This window comes from Zea mays, chromosome 9 (assembly GCF_902167145.1).
Source record: "Zea mays cultivar B73 chromosome 9, Zm-B73-REFERENCE-NAM-5.0, whole genome shotgun sequence".
Classification (NCBI taxonomy): Eukaryota; Viridiplantae; Streptophyta; class Magnoliopsida; order Poales; family Poaceae; genus Zea; species Zea mays.
In genome coordinates this window covers 152,990,265-153,011,577 of record NC_050104.1, presented here as the reverse complement: position 1 = coordinate 153,011,577, position 21,313 = coordinate 152,990,265, and the positions used below count along the sequence as shown (strand labels likewise).

The window sequence follows — 21,313 nt, the reverse complement described above, 5'->3', positions numbered from 1 at the left end:
GGTATTCCTATTTTTCCAAAAGAAAATATTAAATTTTCTTAAGAAAATAAAAATATTATAGAAAAATGGGGTTCCAAACTAGCCCTAAAATAGTCACACAAGGAATATTACGAGTGTCGTATATGCATGCTAGTTTATGTGCATTTATTTTAGGACGGAAGTCGTCTATGTTTTTAGTCCAAATTAATAAGTAAAACTGAAATACATTCAATATATATACCCACAACTTCAGGCCCAAGAATTTGTAGGGTTCAGGGACGACGAGCAGTTCCAAAAAAAAATTGGAGCTTTAGTTGTGCCACAAACAGTCCCCTATCCCTATACATACGTCCAAACTAAATTGAAGGACTTCGAGTCATCAAATTGATCGATCGATCGATCGCCCTTTATTGGAGCGATCGCAGTAGAGCTGAGATGATATATATATCTGTTCATCAATCACACGCGCACATAGGCACTAGTACCCTGCCACAGGGAGGTAGCAGCAGTGGCGGTGGATCGATGAGAGAGGCGCGTGATTGGATGGACGCAGCACTCCAACGTCCAACCATGCGCCCCGATCGAGATGATATGAGCGGCAGGGTGACTGTTCCTTTCCCTTGAGGTGTACACTTGCATGCATGAGCGATCGAGCGGGAGACCGATCACTGTACAAGGGTTAGGCCGGCCGTGTGCGCGTCTTGCTTGTCTCGAAAAGATTTATGGTGATGCAGGCCAGCTCCGCTCGCCTGATCGTCGCTGCGTGGTAGGTCTCGTGTGTACGGACTACCCCATGTGTGCGTGGGGCCCAGGCATTATTGCAGGAATAGAAACCCTACCACCATCTCCGCTCGTGGCGTGCTCCACTGATTCTTCTTCTTCTTCTTCTACCTCCCGGCCGGTCTCCTCCCCTTTCTTTGTCTGCCTGTGCTTATTAGTATCTCGCCTCACCACGCAGCTAGCTAGCAGACAGCCAGACACGCGCTGCTTTCAGATATCTCACCGGACCGTCGTCGTCGGCCCCTCCGAGAACATACCACCGCGCCCGCCGCCGCGCGCGCCACCACGTCCACGTACGCCGGCCGGCCACCAAGCAAGCATGGATACGGTTTCACAGTCCGAGCACCTGTGCTACGTCCGCTGCACCTACTGCAACACCGTGCTCGCGGTAAACTCCTCGAGAAATCGGCCGGACCCTAATAATGAAACATCTATCATATAGGCCAGGAAGATCGTCATGAGATGAGACGATACGGCTAGCACCAGATATGGCATTTCTTCCGCTCGTTTTTGCTAAACTCAGACAACAAGTTTTCTGCTACCTGGTTCCCATTTTTTTCTCTTGCTTTTCTTTTCTTTCCTGGATATGTATATCCTTGCTTTATATCATGATGGTGGTAGCCAGTGCCGCTGCTATCTCTCATTCATGTACATGGCAACCAATTAAAATCCAGCCTTTCTCTTTCTTGCCTTGAGATTGGATGGGCGCACACATATACATCCTGACATGCATGACTGATGTGCCACACATGTTTCCTTGGAGAGGTACGGTGTTTCGTTGGCTCTTTGTTGATTCTTTGTAGAATATTCCGCTCACGCTGCTTCTCCTGATAGTGTGACATGTTCCGTCTTTACTTCTATGTATATATGTTTGGTGCTTCGCAAGCTAGGGCTTCAAATATCTTCTCTTCTTTGTTGTTACATGCATACTGAAGTTCAAACTGGACAAGAATCTTCTGTTTACTCTCCGGCCGCTGCCTATATCGACTTCTAGAGCTCATCCCTCAGTTTCTTTCTCCTCGAGATTTATATTCTGCTACTGCTGCTTCGATCGACAGTGCCATGTAAATAGGAAAGGAGTTGATCTGATTTCATGCTGTGATTGATTGATTTTGTGCTTCTTGGGTAGCTGCAGGTTGGGGTTCCATGCAAGAGGCTCATGGACACGGTGACTGTCAAGTGCGGCCACTGCAACAACCTCTCCTACCTCAGTCCACGGCCCCCCATGGTGCAGCCGCTCTCGCCGACTGATCATCCCTTGGGGCCATTCCAGGTGTAGATCAATACAGCTCGCTCTTTAGTTCGTCTTCTTTGAATATGTTAGCTTTTTTGGAGAATGAAAAAATAATAATATAGATGATTTCACAAATAGATCAATGGAGTTTTCTCATGAAATATGGCCATGGATTTGCTTTTTTTACTTTCTCAGCTGCATCCGTGTGCTGCTACTTTGCTATCTCTCTCCTTTATTGAACTACTCAAAGTACTGTTTGCAAGGCAAGATTAAACAACGCTGGACTACAAAAGATTTCTTTTTGCTCATCTCTCTGCGCGCGGCCTGGGGAAGCCGTCGCTCGTTGCTGCAAAAGGCAGTGTTGAGCTTTTTTGAGGCGGCAGGGAGCTAGCAGCAGCTGCTCTGCTCTGCTGCAGCATTCATGCATGCACGGTTCTCCTATAACACATTTTCTTTTGGACATAAAGATCTTGGTATCCTTGACCAGATTTGATGGCCATGTAAACAATAACTAGGAAATGATTCCATCACGTATCATGATAGATTCATCGGTAACGCCGTGAGATGTTGAAGCGCTGGGACCTGTCCTTGATCGCTATGCTGCCATTTCTCAGTGTCAGGGACCCTGCAGTGAGTGCAGGAGGAACCAACCGCTGCCGCTGGCCTCGCCGACATCGACTGACCTCACCCCGAGAATGCCCTTCGTTGTCAAGCGTAAGTAGCAGCAGCAAGAAGCACCATCATTTTGACTGTTCCTTGTACCTTTGTTGCTTTGTTTTTTTTTTCTGTTCTTAGGTGATTTTTTAAGAAAACTTTCTTCTCAAACTCTATCTATCCCTCCTGTGTTAGTTGATGTGATTGAGTAAGATGAACAGTAGTTAAGGTTGTTCTTGTACTCAATGCATTTGTTTTATCTTTCATTGCAGCCCCGGAGAAGAAACATCGCCTCCCATCTGCTTACAATCGCTTCATGAGGTGAAGAGACATTTGTTTTCTTTTCTTTTTAAATTTTTGCAAATACATTGTTTGGAATAATAGTTTTTCAAACATATCTGGTCTCAAATAGTTTCATGTGATCTCACCGTGCTTGTTGGAGTCAAGTTGGTATCTCTCTATGTATTTAGAAATCTGATTTACTTGTAATGCCTGCTCCAAACTCTGAACTAATTAAGGGCCTGTTTGGATCCCAGTAACTAAAGCACAAGTGACTTAAGTTTAGTCGTTTTTGCTTTAGCTCCTGTATTCAAACAGGTCCTAGGTTCATGAAAAAGTTGAACTAAAATGGGTTTGAATCCACCATATATGGATACCTCACTCTCCGCCCCTTACACACTTTCCCCTAACAAGCTAGGCTACATAAGCCTGAGTATTACTATTTTCACAATAGCTGAAGACAATGCTTAAAATGTGACATGAACTTTCTCCTGGATCCGTCAGCCAGCCAAGTTTACAAATACTCCAACGCATATCATTTTTTTACAAGTACTCAAGTACTAGTCAAGTAGGATAGTAGGAGCTCCGATCCGAACGCAGCAGTAACTAGCTAAACCGTGTGAATGTATATATATATATATAGTTCACACATTGTTTTTGCTATATACCCGATGCATCATTGTTAGGTCGGCACTAAACCTCTTCTAAAAAAATCTAGAGGAACTGTGAAGTGCAACCATTTAAGAATGATCTCATTTATTACTCCCCTGTTCCAAAATAGTAGTCGTTTTAGCTCTAAATTTTTATGTCTATATTTATATGGATGATAACGAATCTAAACATATATATATATAGAACACATATATTATTTATTATATGAATCTACTAAAAGGGTAAAACGATTTTTAATTTGCATTGGGACAGAGGGAGTATTAGAAAAAGGTTCACTCTGGGTTTTATTATTTTGCATCAAACTATGTCATTGCTTTATGTTGAGGTCCATAAGTTTGTGCTCTTAGTAGATATATATCCCTCCATCCCAGGATATAAATTAAGCGTAACTAACTCTGGTTTAAAGACAAAAAATATATTTATTTTTTCCTTTCAACACTAGTACTACTAATTCGATATACATGCCTCTAGAGATAGCGCGTCTATATCATGAAACAAGAATAAAAAATGGTTATGCATTATTATATTAGCGGCGGAGGGAGTATAGCCGTTCCATTACTATGTATTTTCTAGATATATATTAGTCTAGCCAGATACTTTTATCCAACCTTTTCCAAGATTACAGCAGTTGGGATTTAGAAAGTAAATGTCTGGATAGTGATTCCATACTGGTTACTGGTTGTACAATGAATTTAAACAGAACTTTAGAACAATCAATACACTCATGCCATGCAAGCAAACATACTGGGACGATGGAATGGAAGATACTAATTTCCCTTGAATCTGGAAGAATAAGAAAAGACAACACAAGCACACTATATAACCTTTATTTCATCTTATATACAGGGATGAAATCAAGGTGATACTACTATGTAATCTTCATTGCATTGTAAACATTCATTTTGGGTCTTGAATTTCTATATTTTTCCCTCAAATATTCTATGAGAAGTAGTAGATTTGATTATTTTTAGAAAATAGAAAATAAACGAAAACTACTTGTCACAAACCAATAGCATACAACAAATAAGAACTGCCCCATACACATAATACAGACTCATGAGGATAGACATTTTGAAAAGACTGGACTTAATGACACGTTCCGCCTGAGATCTTATACACTGCATTATTGCTGAATAGTTATGATTGCTTACATTATTATTTGTAGTTTCACCTCTTTACTAATCGCTCAACATGAAATTTATTTTTAAAATTTAATAATTGTATCGACACAATTACTAATAATAGTTGAATTTGATGTTCCGTCCCTGCGTTTTTGTTTAAATTTGCTATTAGGCACACACACACTTCAAGATTTGAACCCTTCATTAACCAATTAGCCTAAAAATTTGTACACCGTAGTGTACGACTTTTGTACCATTGAGCTCGTATTTGATAATGCTTTTGTACAGTATTATTTGTTGGTCATGAACAATAATGCGATTTGAGAGGAATTAACGGCCAGAGGTCTTATTAGAAATTGCATGGGTCAAAAACCACCGTACATTTTGAAGCGGCAGGGGGTCATTTTTAAAGTGAAACTATTACATTGTTGTGCATTTGTATGATTACACAAAATAAAATATCTGTACAATAAAATATTTTCTTTGTTTCTTTTAGAGGTCGTATACATATTACATTTTGTGAACCATATCTCTCTTCTGTAAAGAAAAATCAAGACAGGCTTGATTTTCCTTATTGACTAGATATATATGTTACCCTTTACATTACATGCTTATGCGGCAGGGAGGAGATTCAGCGCATCAAAGCTGCGAAGCCAGATATCCCTCACAGGGAGGCCTTCAGCATGGCTGCCAAGAATGTGAGATTGCTTCTTGGTTCTAACTAATTCTTGAAAGCAATTTTTTTTACATATCTTTTCTCTATATATATGCATGCATGCAGTGGGCGAAGTGTGACCCGCGCTGCTCGACGACTGCCTCTACTGCCACTTCTAACAGCGCTCCTGAGCCTGCTAGAGTCGTCGTGCCCACTCCTCATGTAACTGAGCCACGCTTTGATCTGGAGGTACTGCAGAACTACTAGGCCGTCTCTCTTGATCTTCTCTATACATTTATATAGAGGCAGATAAGAAATAAAGACTCCAATATGCTATGCTATTTCTTACTACGTACATGCATGCATGCATAATGCTGCTCTTGCAGGATAGGGCCAAGGAGCATGTCATTGAGAGCTTCGACATCTTCAAGCAGATTGAGCGCAACATCTAGATGTCTCCATTTCGAGTACCATCAGCTCTATATATAACCTATGCATGCATATGCATCCCCATCTTGTACTTTTTACCCCCATGTTACTGTTGCTATTATTCTTGCTCTTGTTGGATTGTACGCACCCTTTAATTGACAGTTGCTACCCTATATAATGTTTGCCATCTTATATATTGTCGTCGTTCCTTATATAGGGTTATGATCGATATATATGTAGTGTGTGCAATAATTTGCATTATATTGTGTTGAATTAACTGAAACAAAATGCAGTGTTTAGTGACAAAATAATAAACTAATACTCCTCCGTTCCAATTTATAATTCGTTTGAACTTTTTATCCTATGTTTGACCGACTCGTCTTATCCAAAAATAATAATCACAATTATTATAATTTTTTACTCTAGTATTGTTTAGCATATAATATACGTTAAATTTGGCTTTGATTTTTCAGTTTTTCACGGAAAATTTTGAATAAGACGAGGAGTGGCGGATCTACATCCGGGGCCACCCGGTCCGTGGCCCGGGGCTTGATCCATGTAACTCTATATAAGTCTCCATTTAATACGGTATAAAATAGTTAAGATAAAATGAAAAGAAGAAAATTTGATAGATTTGGCCCGAGTCAAAGAAAAATTCTGGATCCGCCCCTGAAGACGAGCCAGTCAAGCTCGGTCGATAAAAGTCAAACGAATTATAAATTGGGACGCATCATGCGTGTATATATGGATGGAGGAGTATATGTCATAGAAATCATCTTTCAATATATGTAGAGTAGGTACTTTTTTAGATCACATGTGTAGCAGATTCTAAGATATTAATTTTCTTATTTTCTATATCGCATGACCTGTCAACTAAAAAAACAGGGGGCAATATTTTTATTATGTTAAACATATCATTACTATTTATACTAGTTGCATTGTTTGGCTAACCTCACAAAAAATTGATGTGATGATTATTTTACAAAATGAGTCCATAGTGCTTTTAGGTCTTAAAATATATCACCATGCATACAGGTGATGATCTTAATTACATTTAGTAGACAAATTTTATGCAAAGCGACACTAGATTATTTTTGATGAGCTAGGTAGAATAAGTATAGTTTGATCTATATGTATGCATGCATGCAATATTGCATGACAGAATAATAATGCAATGACATAACAATTGAATTCCATAAGAAACTCAGGTATAAATAATAGTAATGATGGAATTATATTGGACCCAAAATAAATATGACAACATGAATAGGAGAACTCTAGCCTTTCATGCACTTGGAGCTATACCAATCATTAGACCGAGGACCATCACAATGATTAGTAGCTTCCTTGGATATTGCAAAATGTGACTGAAGAAGAAGCCAAAAGTTGTAAGTCGACGAGATGATATCCTCCATAGTCTAACGTTTGATGTGTCGTGGATGTCGTGGCAAGAGAAAAACCTAACAGGGAGCTCATGCAAGCAACATTCATTTGTGGTAATGTTGAGGTGGAGAAAGCATGAGAGCAGCACAGTCGAGGATGACCATATTCCATATCTAAGGTAACTATTGGATCCAAACCCAACATCACTGCCATAATTAAATATGGAAGTGGCAGAGGTCAATTAGCAGTGATAGAGCATGCCTATCACTATAGGACACTATACCTCTCACTAATATCATGAGGTTCACTTCCTAGGTCTCTATCGAGTGATATTGTCATACTCACTCTCAATTTAGTGGATTCAACTGGCATTACTAACCAACATTTTATGTATTTTATTATCACATTTAAATAGAGGCTAATTTCTAGTATTTTATATTTGGTATTATTAATACATCACATATCACAATTAGGAAAACCATACCTAATAGGTAGAGATGTAGTCATTACTAACCAACATCAGAACAAACGTAACTACACATGATAGTTTTGTTACTACAAAACAAGTGGAGAACACCTAGTACTCTAGTTTATTATGATTCATGACATACTTTATGTAACAAATATTTCATATACCTTGTTTGGATTTATATATTGGAGCCTAGAATTAGAAATTGAAATTAGGATTCCTAAAAACTATTTGGATGTCCATGGTATTGAGATTTGGAACTACAACTCCAACGCCTTGTAAATGTACTATAACTAGAAGTGGGCTATCAAATATAACGCCTCACCCCTCTATGTTGGGTGAAATTGGATTCTTCTGATCTTGACACCTCTCTCATATGTGGCCTACCCTAATGCCACACTTGATCGATGCTTTTTGGCTCCCAACGAATCTCTATCATTGGCCCAATGAATTCATCTCTTCTTATGTTGTCATCTTAACCTTTGACACTTCCCTTCATGATAGCCCCAATTCATCATTCATGAGAAAGCACAAACCTCTCAATTCATGTGTGGTTGGTCACCTCCTTCCCCAGCTATAGTAAGCTTTTTTCTTCCCCCATATTTATAGGTCTGGCTATTGTGGACTCTTTTTAGCTTCGATTAGTCCTTTCCAAGTTCATGAAGCTCCTTCTTCCCCAGCTCAGGCAGCTCCTTCTTTGGCTTCAGCAAGTTCCTTCCCTAGCTCTAGAGATGTGGTTGATGTCATTGATAGGAGTAGTTGGGAGAAGATGTGCCAGTTCTAGATAAATCCAAACAATAGATTTGGTATTGTTAGACATTTTCAATCAAAGCATGTTTTGTATATGTATCTGATGCAATTTCAATCCCTTAAATATTTACATCTAAACGTACCATTTTTGTAGTCGAGCACACAATTTAAATAAATCAACAAATGCATTAAGCCTCTCTTGCTCCACACACCTTAGCACATTTCTACTCTGGTTTGCTTGGTCAGTGGTAGGATTGTAACCAAGATGCATTTTTAATTGTAGAAATAGTAGCTCCTAGCAAAACCACTTTTAGATAGAAATCTTGCATATATTTTGTTGAGTAGAAAATAGAGGCCAGGTAGTTTTTAAGAATGAAGCCTAACTCACCCTCACTTAGATGACAATGCCCTTTAATCCATAAGTTACATAATTATCAAGAGGAACAAAGTACATGTGTAGTCCACTATATTAAAAGCTGGTTAGGTCATTTGACGCAATGGAGAGGTGTTAGGTCCTCTCACTGTGTGGATGTCAGCAAAGCTCCTCGAGTAGGAATCAAGATGATATAGGGCTTTGAATGGGGGTAGACAATGCAGGGATGATGGCAGCACTCAAGGAAGAGTAGAGTATAGTGGTGGTGATGGTCAAGGCCATATGAAAGGCCATAATTTGTTTTTTGTCAATTGAGTGACATATGGACTAATATGTGTTTGGTATGAGATATTGTAACACCCTAGTGTTAATCAGATTACCAAACCTTGATCATGGTAAATCATCATATCCATTGTAACAATCATGCAATGGATACATCAATTATAGTGCTTTAACATCATTTTTGTACTAACCAAACTTCATCTGATAAGCACGTGAAATGCTAAACTCGGAAGTGAAACAACAGATATGACAAAACTCTCACATTGCATGGGTCCTTTGTTGATGCTAGATCGAACGCCATCGAGGTAGTGAGAAGCTAAAAAATCATGCCACCACCTCAACGATGACACAAGAAACTAAAATATAGATGAACAAGGGTCAACAAAGCTATCCTAAGACTATGGAAGGGAAAGGACCGAGTCCCTGCTTATCACCGGTTAGGGTTAGTTTATAAACCTTATCCCATTGGGATCCCCCTCATTTCCCAAGGTGAGCAATTCTTAAGAGTGACATTTGAATAATATATTTAGTTATACGTGGGAAGTTTTCCCTCACTGGGTTTAGACTCCCTTTCTCCCAAACTAGCCCTTAGGAGAGAGGAGGGGGCAAAGAGAAAACGTGGTACATGTATGCTTATTACTAAAGCAAAACATGACTAGTGAGTGGAATTTTGTAGCAAGAGACAACACTGGAGAATTACTAGGAGGGGATGTTCTCACCACGAGCGTGTCACAAGTTCCATACATGTTGAAGCCCTTGCTGCTCTAAAGAGCCTTCAAAGGATGGCATAATTGCGAATGCACTAGTAGAAAATTGGTATATGCTTGGTCTAATTATTACAAGCAGTTTCGGTTATCAAACGCAAATGAAATTAAATGGGTTGTCCCAGCTCAAGAACCACCAATAGAAACACATTTTCACTATCGGCTTTCTCAAGTGTACATCGTGCATTTCTATAGGCGGTTTTCTTAAAAATCTTCAAGCCAATCAACTGCAGGATATAGCAGTAGAAACCACAGAGGCTGATGAAGGCTTTGGCTGTTGGGTCGCAGCAGCAGTAGCTACCGCTGTTGCGGAACCCTGCCAGCAGAACATGTCGCTTATTTATACTGGCAGTTCCTTAAAAAACCGTTAGTGCAAATCACAGTTTTCTTAAGGAACCGCTTGTAGAAATTATTTGAAATAGATTTTTTTGAGTTTCTAAAATGACCTTGTTTGAAAAATCACCAAAATAAAAGTTGTAGACCTCTAAAAGTTATGAAACTTTGTAGTTGATAACATTTTCATTTGAAATTATTTGGGCTATCAAAATTCGATCTGCATTTGACACATTTTAAAATGCAAATTCTACAATATGGAAAAAGTACCAAAAATAAAAGGGGCAATTGTTGTTATACCCTTCTCGAACATTACAATTGTGATTTTACTACTTTTGAACTTTGATGTTACCCCTCACCTCTATTTTGAAAACGAAGCCATAGTTTGCCCTCCCCTTAACATCGTTAGTGAAAATCAGAATTAGTGGTTAAAAAATAGGGGTAAAATCACAATATAAATGTATAATCACAATTAACCCTAAAAAATTAAACATTGTTTTCAAAGTAAATTGTGATTATACCCTTTTCAAACTTTGAAATTGTGATTTTACCCCCTTGTTTCTTATTTTTTAATCACCAATTATGATTTTCACTAACGGTGTTAAGAGAGAGGGGCAAATGGCAGCTTCATTTTCAAAATAGAGGGGTAAAATCACAAAGTTAAAAACGAGGGCTAATAAAATTGGAATTGCGATGCCAGAGAAGTGTATAGTCACAATTGTCCCAAAATAAACTTATAGAGCTTAAAAATTCATTCTACTTTATAGTTGACGAGTTTTTCGTTTGAATTCGTTTACAACCTCAACCAATCAGTTTATACTCGGTTTGTTATAATATATGGACAATAAAGCTGTAATCCAAACACAAGCTAAGAGATAGGTGGAGTGCTAGAGTATACTACACGTGAGAATAAGGTTAGGGTTTGAGTGCCCGCAGTTACGTCGCTCGTGAATTTTGTGCGCAAAAATGCCAAGACTTGCAGTGAAAATCGATTAAAATATGCCTCTCTATTTTTTGCTATTTTTAAAACCATGTTTATGTTTACAGGAAAAGGTTAGTACTGACGATTTTTTTATCTCAACTGCAATTGAAAATTGATTTCTACTAGCGATTCTCAATTAATCGCATGTATAAAAGTTGATTTTATTGGACTCTATTATTGTCGTCGGTTTTAAAAAAAACACCAATAAAAATAGGTTACCAACCGTCACTAAACAACTTCTTTATACTAGTGATGGCCATGGTACGGTTGTTGTTTAGACTGATGTGGTAAATCTTGAGAAGGCGATGAAATCTAACAAAATGGATAGGGGCGCTGAAGACATCATCTTTTCGCCAAATCAGATGGGTCACTAGTGAATCCTTTGTCTAATATGTGGTCCGAACAATATGTCTGTGATCATGTGACGAACATTGTAGGTTCTTGTTCAGAGATGTTTATGAACCAAGTCTCCGAATTTGTAACCTATCTAGTCTATGGGGATCATTCTGGATTTCTGGAGCCTCTGTTAAACTATGTTCGTAGAGGTCTAGGATTGTTGTTTAGTGGAAACTATGTTTTCCTTCCTTTCTTTTTTTAATGACTCGTCTCGTATAGACGCGCCGCACGCACAGGACAGAACTTGCGCACGCAGGCTGTGTTCCAGCTGAAGTCCATTGTGGGCCGGTGAATTGGTATTGGGCTGGCGGGCTCGCTCACTCCTTCTTGGGCCATGGACATGCCGAGTGGTCGCCTCCATGACATGAGACGACCCCAGCACCCAAAACGATTCGCGAGAGCGAGGGGCGACGACTGGCGTCGGCAGTTAGTAGTGTGCCCGTCTGCCGTGTGAGGATGATGACGCGGCCCACGAGCTATGCGCACGGTGATGCAGGCTGCTGGGTAGAGGCCCAGAGATCTAAGCCTGCCTGGAGCAGAGAGCATATAGAAATGAAGCCCAGAAATGAAGACGGTTTTGCGCAGCTCCAAGAAACTAACAGAATACCATACATGTACATATACAAAGTTGCAAGCTTCTGACAACACAGCACAGCACACAACAATACAATACACTGGAGTTCTTAAGGTAACCATTACAATCAGGCAGCTAATCGTTGGTGCAGTTTCAACACATATATAGTTCCGCATACCGCAGGAAACTATATGCATGCATCGACATTATTTGGGGGGCATCGGACCGGAGCATCTCATATCCATCCAGACCGACCGTGCTCGTCAGGGTCCGCCATGTCCTCGTTCAGCTGGTCCATGTAGGCCTGCTGATGGTACCTTTGTTCGCCCAGGACGAACACACGCACTCATTAATCAATGCGATTGAGGTTGCATAAGTACGTACAGATAACACAGTCGTTGTGTGTGGCTATTGGCTTCATGGATATCACCTGAAAACTTACCGTGTCTGCAGGGAAGGATCATTGCCATGGTGCTGAAGGAGTCCCTGGAACGGACCAAGAACACTACTCCCACTGTGCCCGCCTTCCTCCCAGGAGACGTCGTGGATCACATTCTGCGGACTTGTTTCTTGCAGCTGGCAGCACTTGCATGAAATCAGTAACGGAACAGTACGTTTACGTCAAAGTGGGCATACATACATCTAGCGTTTTTAGTTACCTTTTTCCTTAGGTCTTTGTTGAGATCCTGCAACTCTTGTTCCTGCAAAACTAGCTCGGCATTACATGACTACAAAGTTTCTTTGTTTAATTTGGTGCAGATGTATGGAACAGAAGTAAAGGCAGGCAAAAGGTATATATATATAAGCGGAGCTCCTCATTGTTACCTTGCTTTTGAGATCAAAGAGCTGGTCGAGTAGCATCTGATTCTGCGAGCATATCAGCCGTCGTCAAATGCAAGCGAAAGCACTGCGCTCTGTGGAAATATAAGTACATAAACGCGGCCAGGTGTTCTACCTTTCTTGACCTGATATGCTTCAGGGATACCTCTATCTGGTTCTCCAGCTGCTCGAGCTCCTTCATGCTGAGTGGGCCCAGATCTTCGCCAAGGATGTTTCTACAGAATGGATTAAATTAGTAGCACACGTCATCATATGTCCATTAACAGTTTTGGTGCACCTGAAATATAATGAAACAAGCAATCCGTAGTGCAGTACCACCGCTCGCTTTGGAGAAATATTTCTACCTTTGTGTAGTCTGGAGAAAATCAACTCTGGTCCTCAACTTCAAGTAGTCCTGGTAGTTAATCTAGTTTTAGCAAGGAAGAGCGCAATGCAACAGAGTAAGTCAACGTCATGAAAAAAAAGGAACACCCAAAACTTAGTTCTAGAGAAGAAAGAAATCCCGTCCCACTGACCTACTCTAGATACCATATCAGTAGAAACAGATGGCAGGGCTTATCAAATGACCAAGCAGGATGTAGATAGCGTTCACAAGTCATGTATTTTTTGCCAAGTGAATCTTAATATTACTAATTCAAACCCTCCACAAAGCTAGGCAAGAGATTGTTAGCTTATTATATTATTTTATGTTTATAAAAGGAATATAGATGATTTAAACTCTCACAAAAATATATATGCAAATGCATTATTATGTCGAGAAAGGATGTCAAGAACTCAGTACACTTACTTCACTCTCCAGTGGAGCTTTTACTTCCTGTGTGCTGTAGTTGGAGCTGCGGTATCTCTCGAGTGTTTTGTACATGCTGTTGGCACAAGGCAATCAAAGTGATCAGTGGCAGCATTTTAAGAAAACAACGAAATAAGCTAGCAGCACAAACAAAGATTCTTTGATTTCGTCTTGATGCTCCGATCTTTTTCTTTGCTCCTTTTTACAGGAGATTCGACACAATAAACATATAATTACGAGAGCTCAATCGTCATCCTTAATTAATCTTTAATCTTCTCGCATTGTCTATGCTAGCTAGTTGCTAGCTTTAGGAAAATAGAATGCGCCTTTTTAGCAGGACAAAAAAAATAAGACTATATACCTCCCAGACTGAGAGTCCCAGTCCCTGGGTCTCATCATGGTCCAAATTTGGGTGTGAAGGCAGAAGAGAACGTGTGAGCTGTGCATGTGTCTTAGGGCTGGTACGTGGGCTATGAAGAACAGGCGCCTAGGCAAGGCATGGGGGAGAGAGAGAGAGAGAATGGTAGTGGAAGCGCTAGCTCCTTGCAGTGTGCTCTGTTGCAGAGAGCTCATCAGTCATCAGCATAGTATATGGCAACCAAGTTGAGGGTTCAGACTTCAGAGTACGTGCAGGGTGCAGCACAGTAACCGATGTTATGGCATAGGCCATACGTGGCACTGCCAGTTTGTTGTTGTTCTGTGAACAGGAATATTTTTTTATAATTATTTTGCAAGTAATTTATATGTGTTACACCTAATCTTATCCCAAAGGGAGGCGGTTTTAGGGCATGTTTGGTTCGTTACCCCAATTGCCACACTTTGCCTAACTTTTCTGTCTAAGGTTAGTTATTCAATTCGAACGACTAACCTTAGGCAAAGTGGGGCATAGTTAGCCACAAATCAAACAAGCCTTTAGTCTCCGACTCCCAGCGAATTGACCTAGCTAGTATATCATAACATAACACCAATTAAATATTGAATGCAAAAACACAAAAAAGCTGTTTTGTATGTGATGCAATAATGGAGTAATGGTATATAGTTCATAAAAAATATCTAAGAAAATAAGTAGACTCTCCACTAAAGAAGGTATATATAGCTGTGTTTTGGACTGGAACCAGCAGAGAGGACTCCACTAATTGGCAACGATCTTTTCTCTGTAAGATGATATCATATAAGATTATATCAGTGCTTAATGGTAGTTCTTTTTCTGAGAATAACTAATGGTTTGATATTATTTGTTTCTAATAACCTCATACTGTTCAATCCTCTTACTTGGCCATATTTACTGTACAAAATTAAAGTGCCACAGTCAATGCCTCCATAACATGCATGGTCCTGTACCGGAGTATTTTTCATATTGTAGCTAGATTCTACATTAAATAATATGCACACTTCATTTGACCCGTGAATTTGGTACCATATAGTCTATAAATGATACCACCCTTGGTTAAACACGTCAACTCAAACAGAAAAGAGCAGAAATGTCAACTTCCAACTTTGTCAAGCAGATTGATGCATAGGTCAATTGTCTAGCTCTTAAGCATTATATCTAAATAATATATATGACAAACTATCCATATCTATATATATGCCCTCAGTTAAAAGTCCAATATTGCCTTTTGAACTAGGCAGAATAAAATATAGGCAGATTTTCCATGCAAGTATAAAGAGAAACATTTCACAATATATATGGTTAGTCTATGATAATATTTTTTGCAAATTTCTTGGCTTTAAATGCAAGACTATATGTTTTATATCTATGATTCTAACTAGCTCCCAAAAGGAAAAGTTTTTCATGTCAAGTTATAGCTTTAGATTTTTAACTAGTACACTTACTTAAATTAAAATCATAAAGCTAAAATAAAAAGGGAGATTCAGCATCATGCATGAAGCCATGAATGGATCAAGGGTAAATTTTTATACTAATTTAAATGTGTTGTAGTGACACTTCCATATGTCAAGATTTCATGTCTACTAATATCCATGACTCTTTGAGCTTACTCTATAAGTGCATTTAGTTTACCATTTGGTTTGTTGGTGTTTCAATTATACACCAAACCTATGGATTGGTAAGGGTTCAAAACTTGTATATATAACACTGGGTGGAAGTAAAAAAAAAAGGAATGCAACACGATCTGTGGCACGAATAATTAATATAACAAAGTGAATTTTCTTCTTCAAGCAATGATGTATTGGTAGTTTCCATCTAGCTACTTTAAGTCTTATATTTGTTAGAGTATATTTTTAAAATTCTTGAGCTCCTCAATAATAACAAAATGTAGCTAGTAAGTGTGCACAAGGGGAAACAAAAACGTAGATGATGATGTCGGCAAAATGAAAAATGTACTTATTTACCTTGGAAACAATCTAAGAGTCATCGTGTTTTATGCTAGAAACAAGAAGAAACAATTTACTTTAATTTGGAAACTGATTCTTGGGGCGCTATTTGGATCATTTTATTTTGAAGAAATTGAAATCTACTTAATGGAGTAGGCTTTGTCTTAGAATTTAACATTTCATGCATAGCTTTACAAAGTTCACATATTAATCTATCTCAAGTTCATAATGTAAAGGATGAAAATTGATTCTACATGTCACCAACCTATGTTTTTACTCTTTAACTTATATCATGCTCTTTGGTTCTCTCCCCTATAACAAAATTGCAGCACATAGGTATCTTTCTCATATGGTCAAATAGTAGTATGCATGTGTTTTCATATACAATCATATTAACTTAATTGATTTATACCTAAACTATGATTATTATAATTAATTTAAATTCCAAAGATTTCAAGTTGGCCTTAGAATAAAAAATGGATTTAGTTGTTTGATACTTTTATCACGATAGTATAACATTTATGCTTGTGTCCACACAGTCTAGTGTTCAAATAAGTATCCTTTCAAAATAAGCGAAGGTGAAGCTATTTAGAAATTATCTTCATCAGACTTCATCTTGTGTGGGAGGTTTCAATAGTGGTTATAACACGCTCCCTTCAAATCATGAATACATGGAATTTCTGATAGTGTACTATCAAAATTTTGAAACCTTGAGTATCAAAACTCGTTTCTTAAAACAAGTGAAATACACACATCGTTCACAATCTAGTGAAAATTTTAGAAAATTTTTTTGAGCATAATGAAATATAAAATATGGATAAGAAAACTGTTGGTAACAAATGTAGTGTCAAGTCTCTTTTACCGGTGGGGTAGGGTAGGGGTGTATTAGAATCCATTATTTGATTTGGAGTTTCTTTTGTAGATTATAATGCATGATGCTCTAGTGTTGCGGCTCATCCATATAAAAACAATGTAAATAGCTTTTGGATAATTGCATTTTCTAACTTGTAAATTAAACCAAAGTTGAAACAAAGAACTCTAGTAGCTAGTGCCACTACAATGACAGTTATCCCTGGCCTAATTGCAGGGGTAGAGCTTGCTTAAGGCTAAGCTAGGCCATGGTCACCCTTGGTCAATGTGATCCCTGTTTTCTAAATAGTGATTTTGTTCTGTTCTTTATTGTTTAATCCTGAATTATACAGAATCCACCACCACCACTAAATCCTATGGTCAAGCTCTACTCTGGCTAGCTGATGACATAATCTTTATGCACCACGTGGCACATTCCCACAACATTCTTAAACAATTAATTTGAACAATTTTACAAATGTGCACACGAATTGCATTTTTAATACAATATATATTTCACAAAGTAAGCAGGATTCTTCAAAGTTCTTCTTAATGCAAATTCATATCATCGATATATAGACCATTTTTATGCATGAACTATGCTTTATGTCTCCACACTGTAATTTAATGATCATAGGAAAGTACAACAAAATATGATAAATATAATGACGGTACAAGCTCTCTGTGTACTATTACTATGAACTATCTACTATCAATAAAGCTGTACATATATACACATTTCCATGTCACGCTGGTTTCACTGGCTAAAATTGTTCTTCTATGTATTTTCCTTTTATCTGTTATTTTATTACTTATTATGTCAACACTATACAACCGAACAATCTCTATATACACTCTAATGTGGAAAACGCTAGATGCTTTGGGCAATGAGATAGGCATATCAGCAAAGTATAATTTTGACCATATTATATAATAAAATGTATTAGAAAAATCTAATAACAAACTTATGGTATCATGAAAGTGTATTCAACTAAATAATTTAGAAAAATCTTTGATAGTCATATATAAGTTTTAGAATTAGAGTTTTGCCACGAACATTCTATTTGTGACTGGAGGCGGGCGTATGTATGCACGTACTCCTCCGTTTTTTTTTTGTTTGACGGTTTTTTTCCCCAAAAATGAACTGTGCAACGTCAAATATTTAAGAATGGAGATATATAGTAGTAGTTTGTCCGGTCAACAGTAGTTGACATTATTTACATTTCAAGTTATTTGAGTTAAGGCATTGATCGTTATTATATTTTATACTGAAATACGTTTATATATCTAAAAATTTATGAGAATATGATTTTTATTTTCGAACAAAAATATGTTACTTTTACATTTTAGAGTATAAATGTTCTAAATTTTAAGAGTTCGTCTGCTGGAACTCTGGATCTTTCTTAAAACATCAAGAATTTTTTACTGCCTGATAAAACATATACAAACAAATCATCTATTACCTGGAGTCCCTAAAAGGGAGGGAGATCTGTGAAAAATGGCAAAGAAAATGCTACTGAGCCGGAGTCTGAGAAAAATCTTACATGCATGAGATCGAAAAGGGAGGAGAGGTAAGTGCTACAACTTCGAGAAAACATTGATATGATAGACAAATATTCTTCAGAAAAAAAACTACGAAATGAAATGTTCCTGCATGCGGGTAAATAATGCGCTGCACATCGGTTTATGGTGCTTACGCACAATGATGAAAGCAAGACGTTGAAACTTCACAGTATTGCATGATGTATGCGCTGAGCTGCTTGATATGACTCTACAGTCTACACAGGACTCAAGAAAGATGTGAGACAGCATTTTGAGATCTCGATGAGCATCAGCTATCGTTCCACCTATATACACTCCAATGGAACAGTAGCATATAGATCAGCAGATGGGGGCTTCAAACAGCTCTAGTGACCGAACCGGTGAGCTAATAAGCACATCGACATAAAATGGGTTGACAAAAATAAAGGAGTAGCACACAGGCGATCTGACGAACAGAAGGCCGGGGAAGAGGAACGGGACGCATGCAGTAAAAATAAAATTTTGGGGGTGGATAACTGGATATGGAATTTGGCAATTGGCAGTAAATAATGGGCTGATGTTTTTTTACCATTGCCTCTTATTGCAAGAGAACATGTTGAAAAAAAAAACTTGTTTGAGGTACAGGTTGCTATATATCCATCAAGCTCACGAGATCTACCTTGGGAAGTGAAAGAACTGTACGCACATGCATATATATACATAATGTTTGTTGTGACGAAGAAAAACCCATTTTTTTTGTTAGATGATGAACTGTAAGCAAAAGAAATCGAGGATATACTCCACAAAATTCTTTTGAACAAAAGATGTGTCATAATATCGTGTTCCTTGTACAGAAGCAGTAAGTAGTAGAACACAGTCAATAGAGGAAGATCTAGGTTCGTGTGCCCAGATCTCGATCGGTTACCCCGCAGTGATAGAACGAGGTACATAAAAGTAGTTGTTGAATAAATGAGGGGCGGCCAAGAAGGGAAACGAATCAGCCCAGACCAAAAAGGAAGAGAGAAAATTCTACACAGAAAGATTGAGCTCAGTGACCATAAATTCCAAATCAAACGAGGACGAACAGAAAGAAAGGCAGATGTCCATGCGTGGAAACAAAGCCGCCAAGACTATAGCTAGGACGAAGAGAGAAAGCTTTCCAAAGAGACAGATACACAAGATCTATCTATGAGGAATTGCGAGTCTTCCAAGTAGCCAACAATAAAAAACGTGCTCAAAGTGAAAGCGATCGAGAAGATGAGCAAAGCAGAGAGAGAGAGAGAGAGAGAGAGAGAGAGAGAGAGAGAGAGATCCAAAGTTCAGGTGCTCTCCTTTTTAGTATATCAATAAATTTTGTTCATTTTGGGGGTTGCGGAATATACATAGATCAGATATGCATACAGGGGCAAGCGGGAGCGCGCGTGCGTCGTACGTACGTACCATGAGGAGCTGGAGAACTCGAAGAGGCGGCCGCGGCCGGAGAATATGATGAGCGCGACCTCGGCGTCGCACAGCAGCGACAGCTCGTACGCCTTCTTGAGCAGCCCGTTCCTGCGCTTGGCGAACGTCACCTGCCGGCTGATCTTGTTCTCGATCCGCTTCAGCTCCACCTTGCCGCGACCCATCTTCCCTGCTAGCTAGCTGCTTGTTCCGTCCCCCTTCTCTCTCTACCTCTCCGTCCTCTCTTGCTCTAAAAAAGCTCCCTCGGGAGTCCGGCCTGGGTTGCTTTGAGCAGCAGAGAGATGCTTATATTGTGTGATCGTAGTCGTCGTACCCCTTGGGGCGAGATCTTTTTTACTCAAGCGGCGCTTTTGGAGAGTCCTTCTAACCTAACTTCTTCCTCGCGCGCGCCCACTCTCTCTCTCTCACACACTCAAGTAATTATCGATCTATCTACTTGGCAGTGACGCCGTGATCCATCAGGTAGCGACCAATCAATCACTCGCCCACCGGGGCAGCACCAGGAGCTGTTGCTTTTTGCGAGGTGCATGGTGGTGGGGACGGCGACGGCCGCGCCCGCGAGGGCGAGGGGACGGGGCATAGCGCCCTGATAGACGCGTGATAGCCGATTGATGTGCCGCCAGTTCGCCCGTACCAGCGCGCGCCCCCTCGAGTCTCCTCGACCTCGCCCTGGCGTACGTCCAGACCGCAATAATCTGGCGCGGGGAGGAGGACCGGAGGTGGAGCCGTTGTCCGTGGAGGGGGCGGGGCCGCGGGGGCGGGGGCGGGACCTGCAGCATGCGATGCAATAAAGGTCGCCGTACGCGGGTGAGTCGGAGAGGGAGAGGGAGAGAGAGAGAAAGAGAAAGGAGAGGGGGAGGGCACTAGGCGATCAGAGCACATGTCAGGAAGTAGGCGACGCGTGTCGATGCGCGTGCGGCTGGAGAGTTGGAGGAGCCAGACAGGACTGACCCCATGCACTGCTGCTCTATGGCGTGTAGGTGTTCGGCTCTAGGGCTCGTAGGACTTCGGCTTTCTTTCCTGTCAGGGTTTTTCTTTTGGCTGCTCTCTGCTACAGTGTTTCTCTTGTTTTTATCTACCGAAACAAATGGAGCTCGAAATGGGTGTGAAGTATTTTTTTAAGATAAAATAGAACAAAGTTCCAGACTCGCTCGTCCAAAAGTTTTGGTGGTCTCCAGCAACGTTCTCTAGATATTATCTATCTTTTACGGTATAATCTAAAAAATTATGTTCACTATATCTTCTCCATCTCGAGCAGTGTCCAATAAATTCGGTCCTCTATATTTATAGTAATAACAGATTTTTTATTCCAATTTATTTTTCCTCAAAATTGCATTGTTTGTCGTTTGTAAATTATATACATATTTGAATTAAACTTAAAATTAATTATTTAAATTTCGAAAATAGTG

At 39.4% G+C, this 21,313-nt stretch overlaps 2 protein-coding genes across 4 annotated transcripts; one reads left to right on the top strand and one right to left on the bottom strand.

The window, feature by feature from the left end:
* Positions 1 to 913: 913 nt before the first annotated feature.
* Positions 914 to 6,035, top strand: LOC100502185 (uncharacterized). The gene is made up of 7 exons (NM_001196662.1): positions 914 to 1,147; positions 1,895 to 2,032; positions 2,608 to 2,707; positions 2,920 to 2,968; positions 5,342 to 5,417; positions 5,501 to 5,623; positions 5,761 to 6,035. Exons 1-7 carry the CDS (start codon positions 1,079 to 1,081, stop codon positions 5,824 to 5,826), a joined length of 621 nt encoding a protein of 206 aa, NP_001183591.1. The 5' UTR covers positions 914 to 1,078; the 3' UTR covers positions 5,827 to 6,035.
* A 6,066-nt stretch (positions 6,036 to 12,101) lies between these two features.
* Positions 12,102 to 20,516, bottom strand: LOC541985 (MADS14). 3 transcript variants are annotated; one of them, XM_008662180.4, is made up of 8 exons: positions 19,884 to 20,516; positions 13,737 to 13,812; positions 13,294 to 13,355; positions 13,065 to 13,164; positions 12,935 to 12,976; positions 12,769 to 12,810; positions 12,552 to 12,685; positions 12,102 to 12,416 (listed from the first exon to the last, which is right to left on the bottom strand). In XM_008662180.4, exons 1-8 carry the CDS (start codon positions 20,066 to 20,068, stop codon positions 12,395 to 12,397), a joined length of 663 nt encoding a protein of 220 aa, XP_008660402.1. In that variant the 5' UTR covers positions 20,069 to 20,516; the 3' UTR covers positions 12,102 to 12,394. The 3 variants fall into 3 exon arrangements, with proteins under 3 accessions (XP_008660402.1, XP_008660403.1, NP_001307860.1); XM_008662181.4 differs by having other exon boundaries at positions 12,102 to 12,413; NM_001320931.1 differs by having other exon boundaries at positions 12,111 to 12,426; positions 19,884 to 20,296.
* Positions 20,517 to 21,313: the final 797 nt, after the last annotated feature.

Coding starts and splice junctions, on each gene's coding strand:
- LOC100502185 (NM_001196662.1), top strand. CDS start 1,079: ATGGATACGGTTTCACAGTCCGAGCACCTGTGCTACGTCCGCTGCACC. Junction 1,148..1,894: donor ACTGCAACACCGTGCTCGCG/GTAAACTCCTCG, acceptor GGGTAGCTGCAG/GTTGGGGTTCCATGCAAGAG. Junction 5,624..5,760: donor AGCCACGCTTTGATCTGGAG/GTACTGCAGAAC, acceptor CTGCTCTTGCAG/GATAGGGCCAAGGAGCATGT.
- LOC541985 (NM_001320931.1), bottom strand. CDS start 20,068: ATGGGTCGCGGCAAGGTGGAGCTGAAGCGGATCGAGAACAAGATCAGC. Junction 13,356..13,736: donor AAGCTCCACTGGAGAGTGAA/GTAAGTGTACTG, acceptor TGCTAAAACTAG/ATTAACTACCAGGACTACTT. Junction 12,977..13,064: donor AGCATATCAGGTCAAGAAAG/GTAGAACACCTG, acceptor ATATGCTCGCAG/AATCAGATGCTACTCGACCA.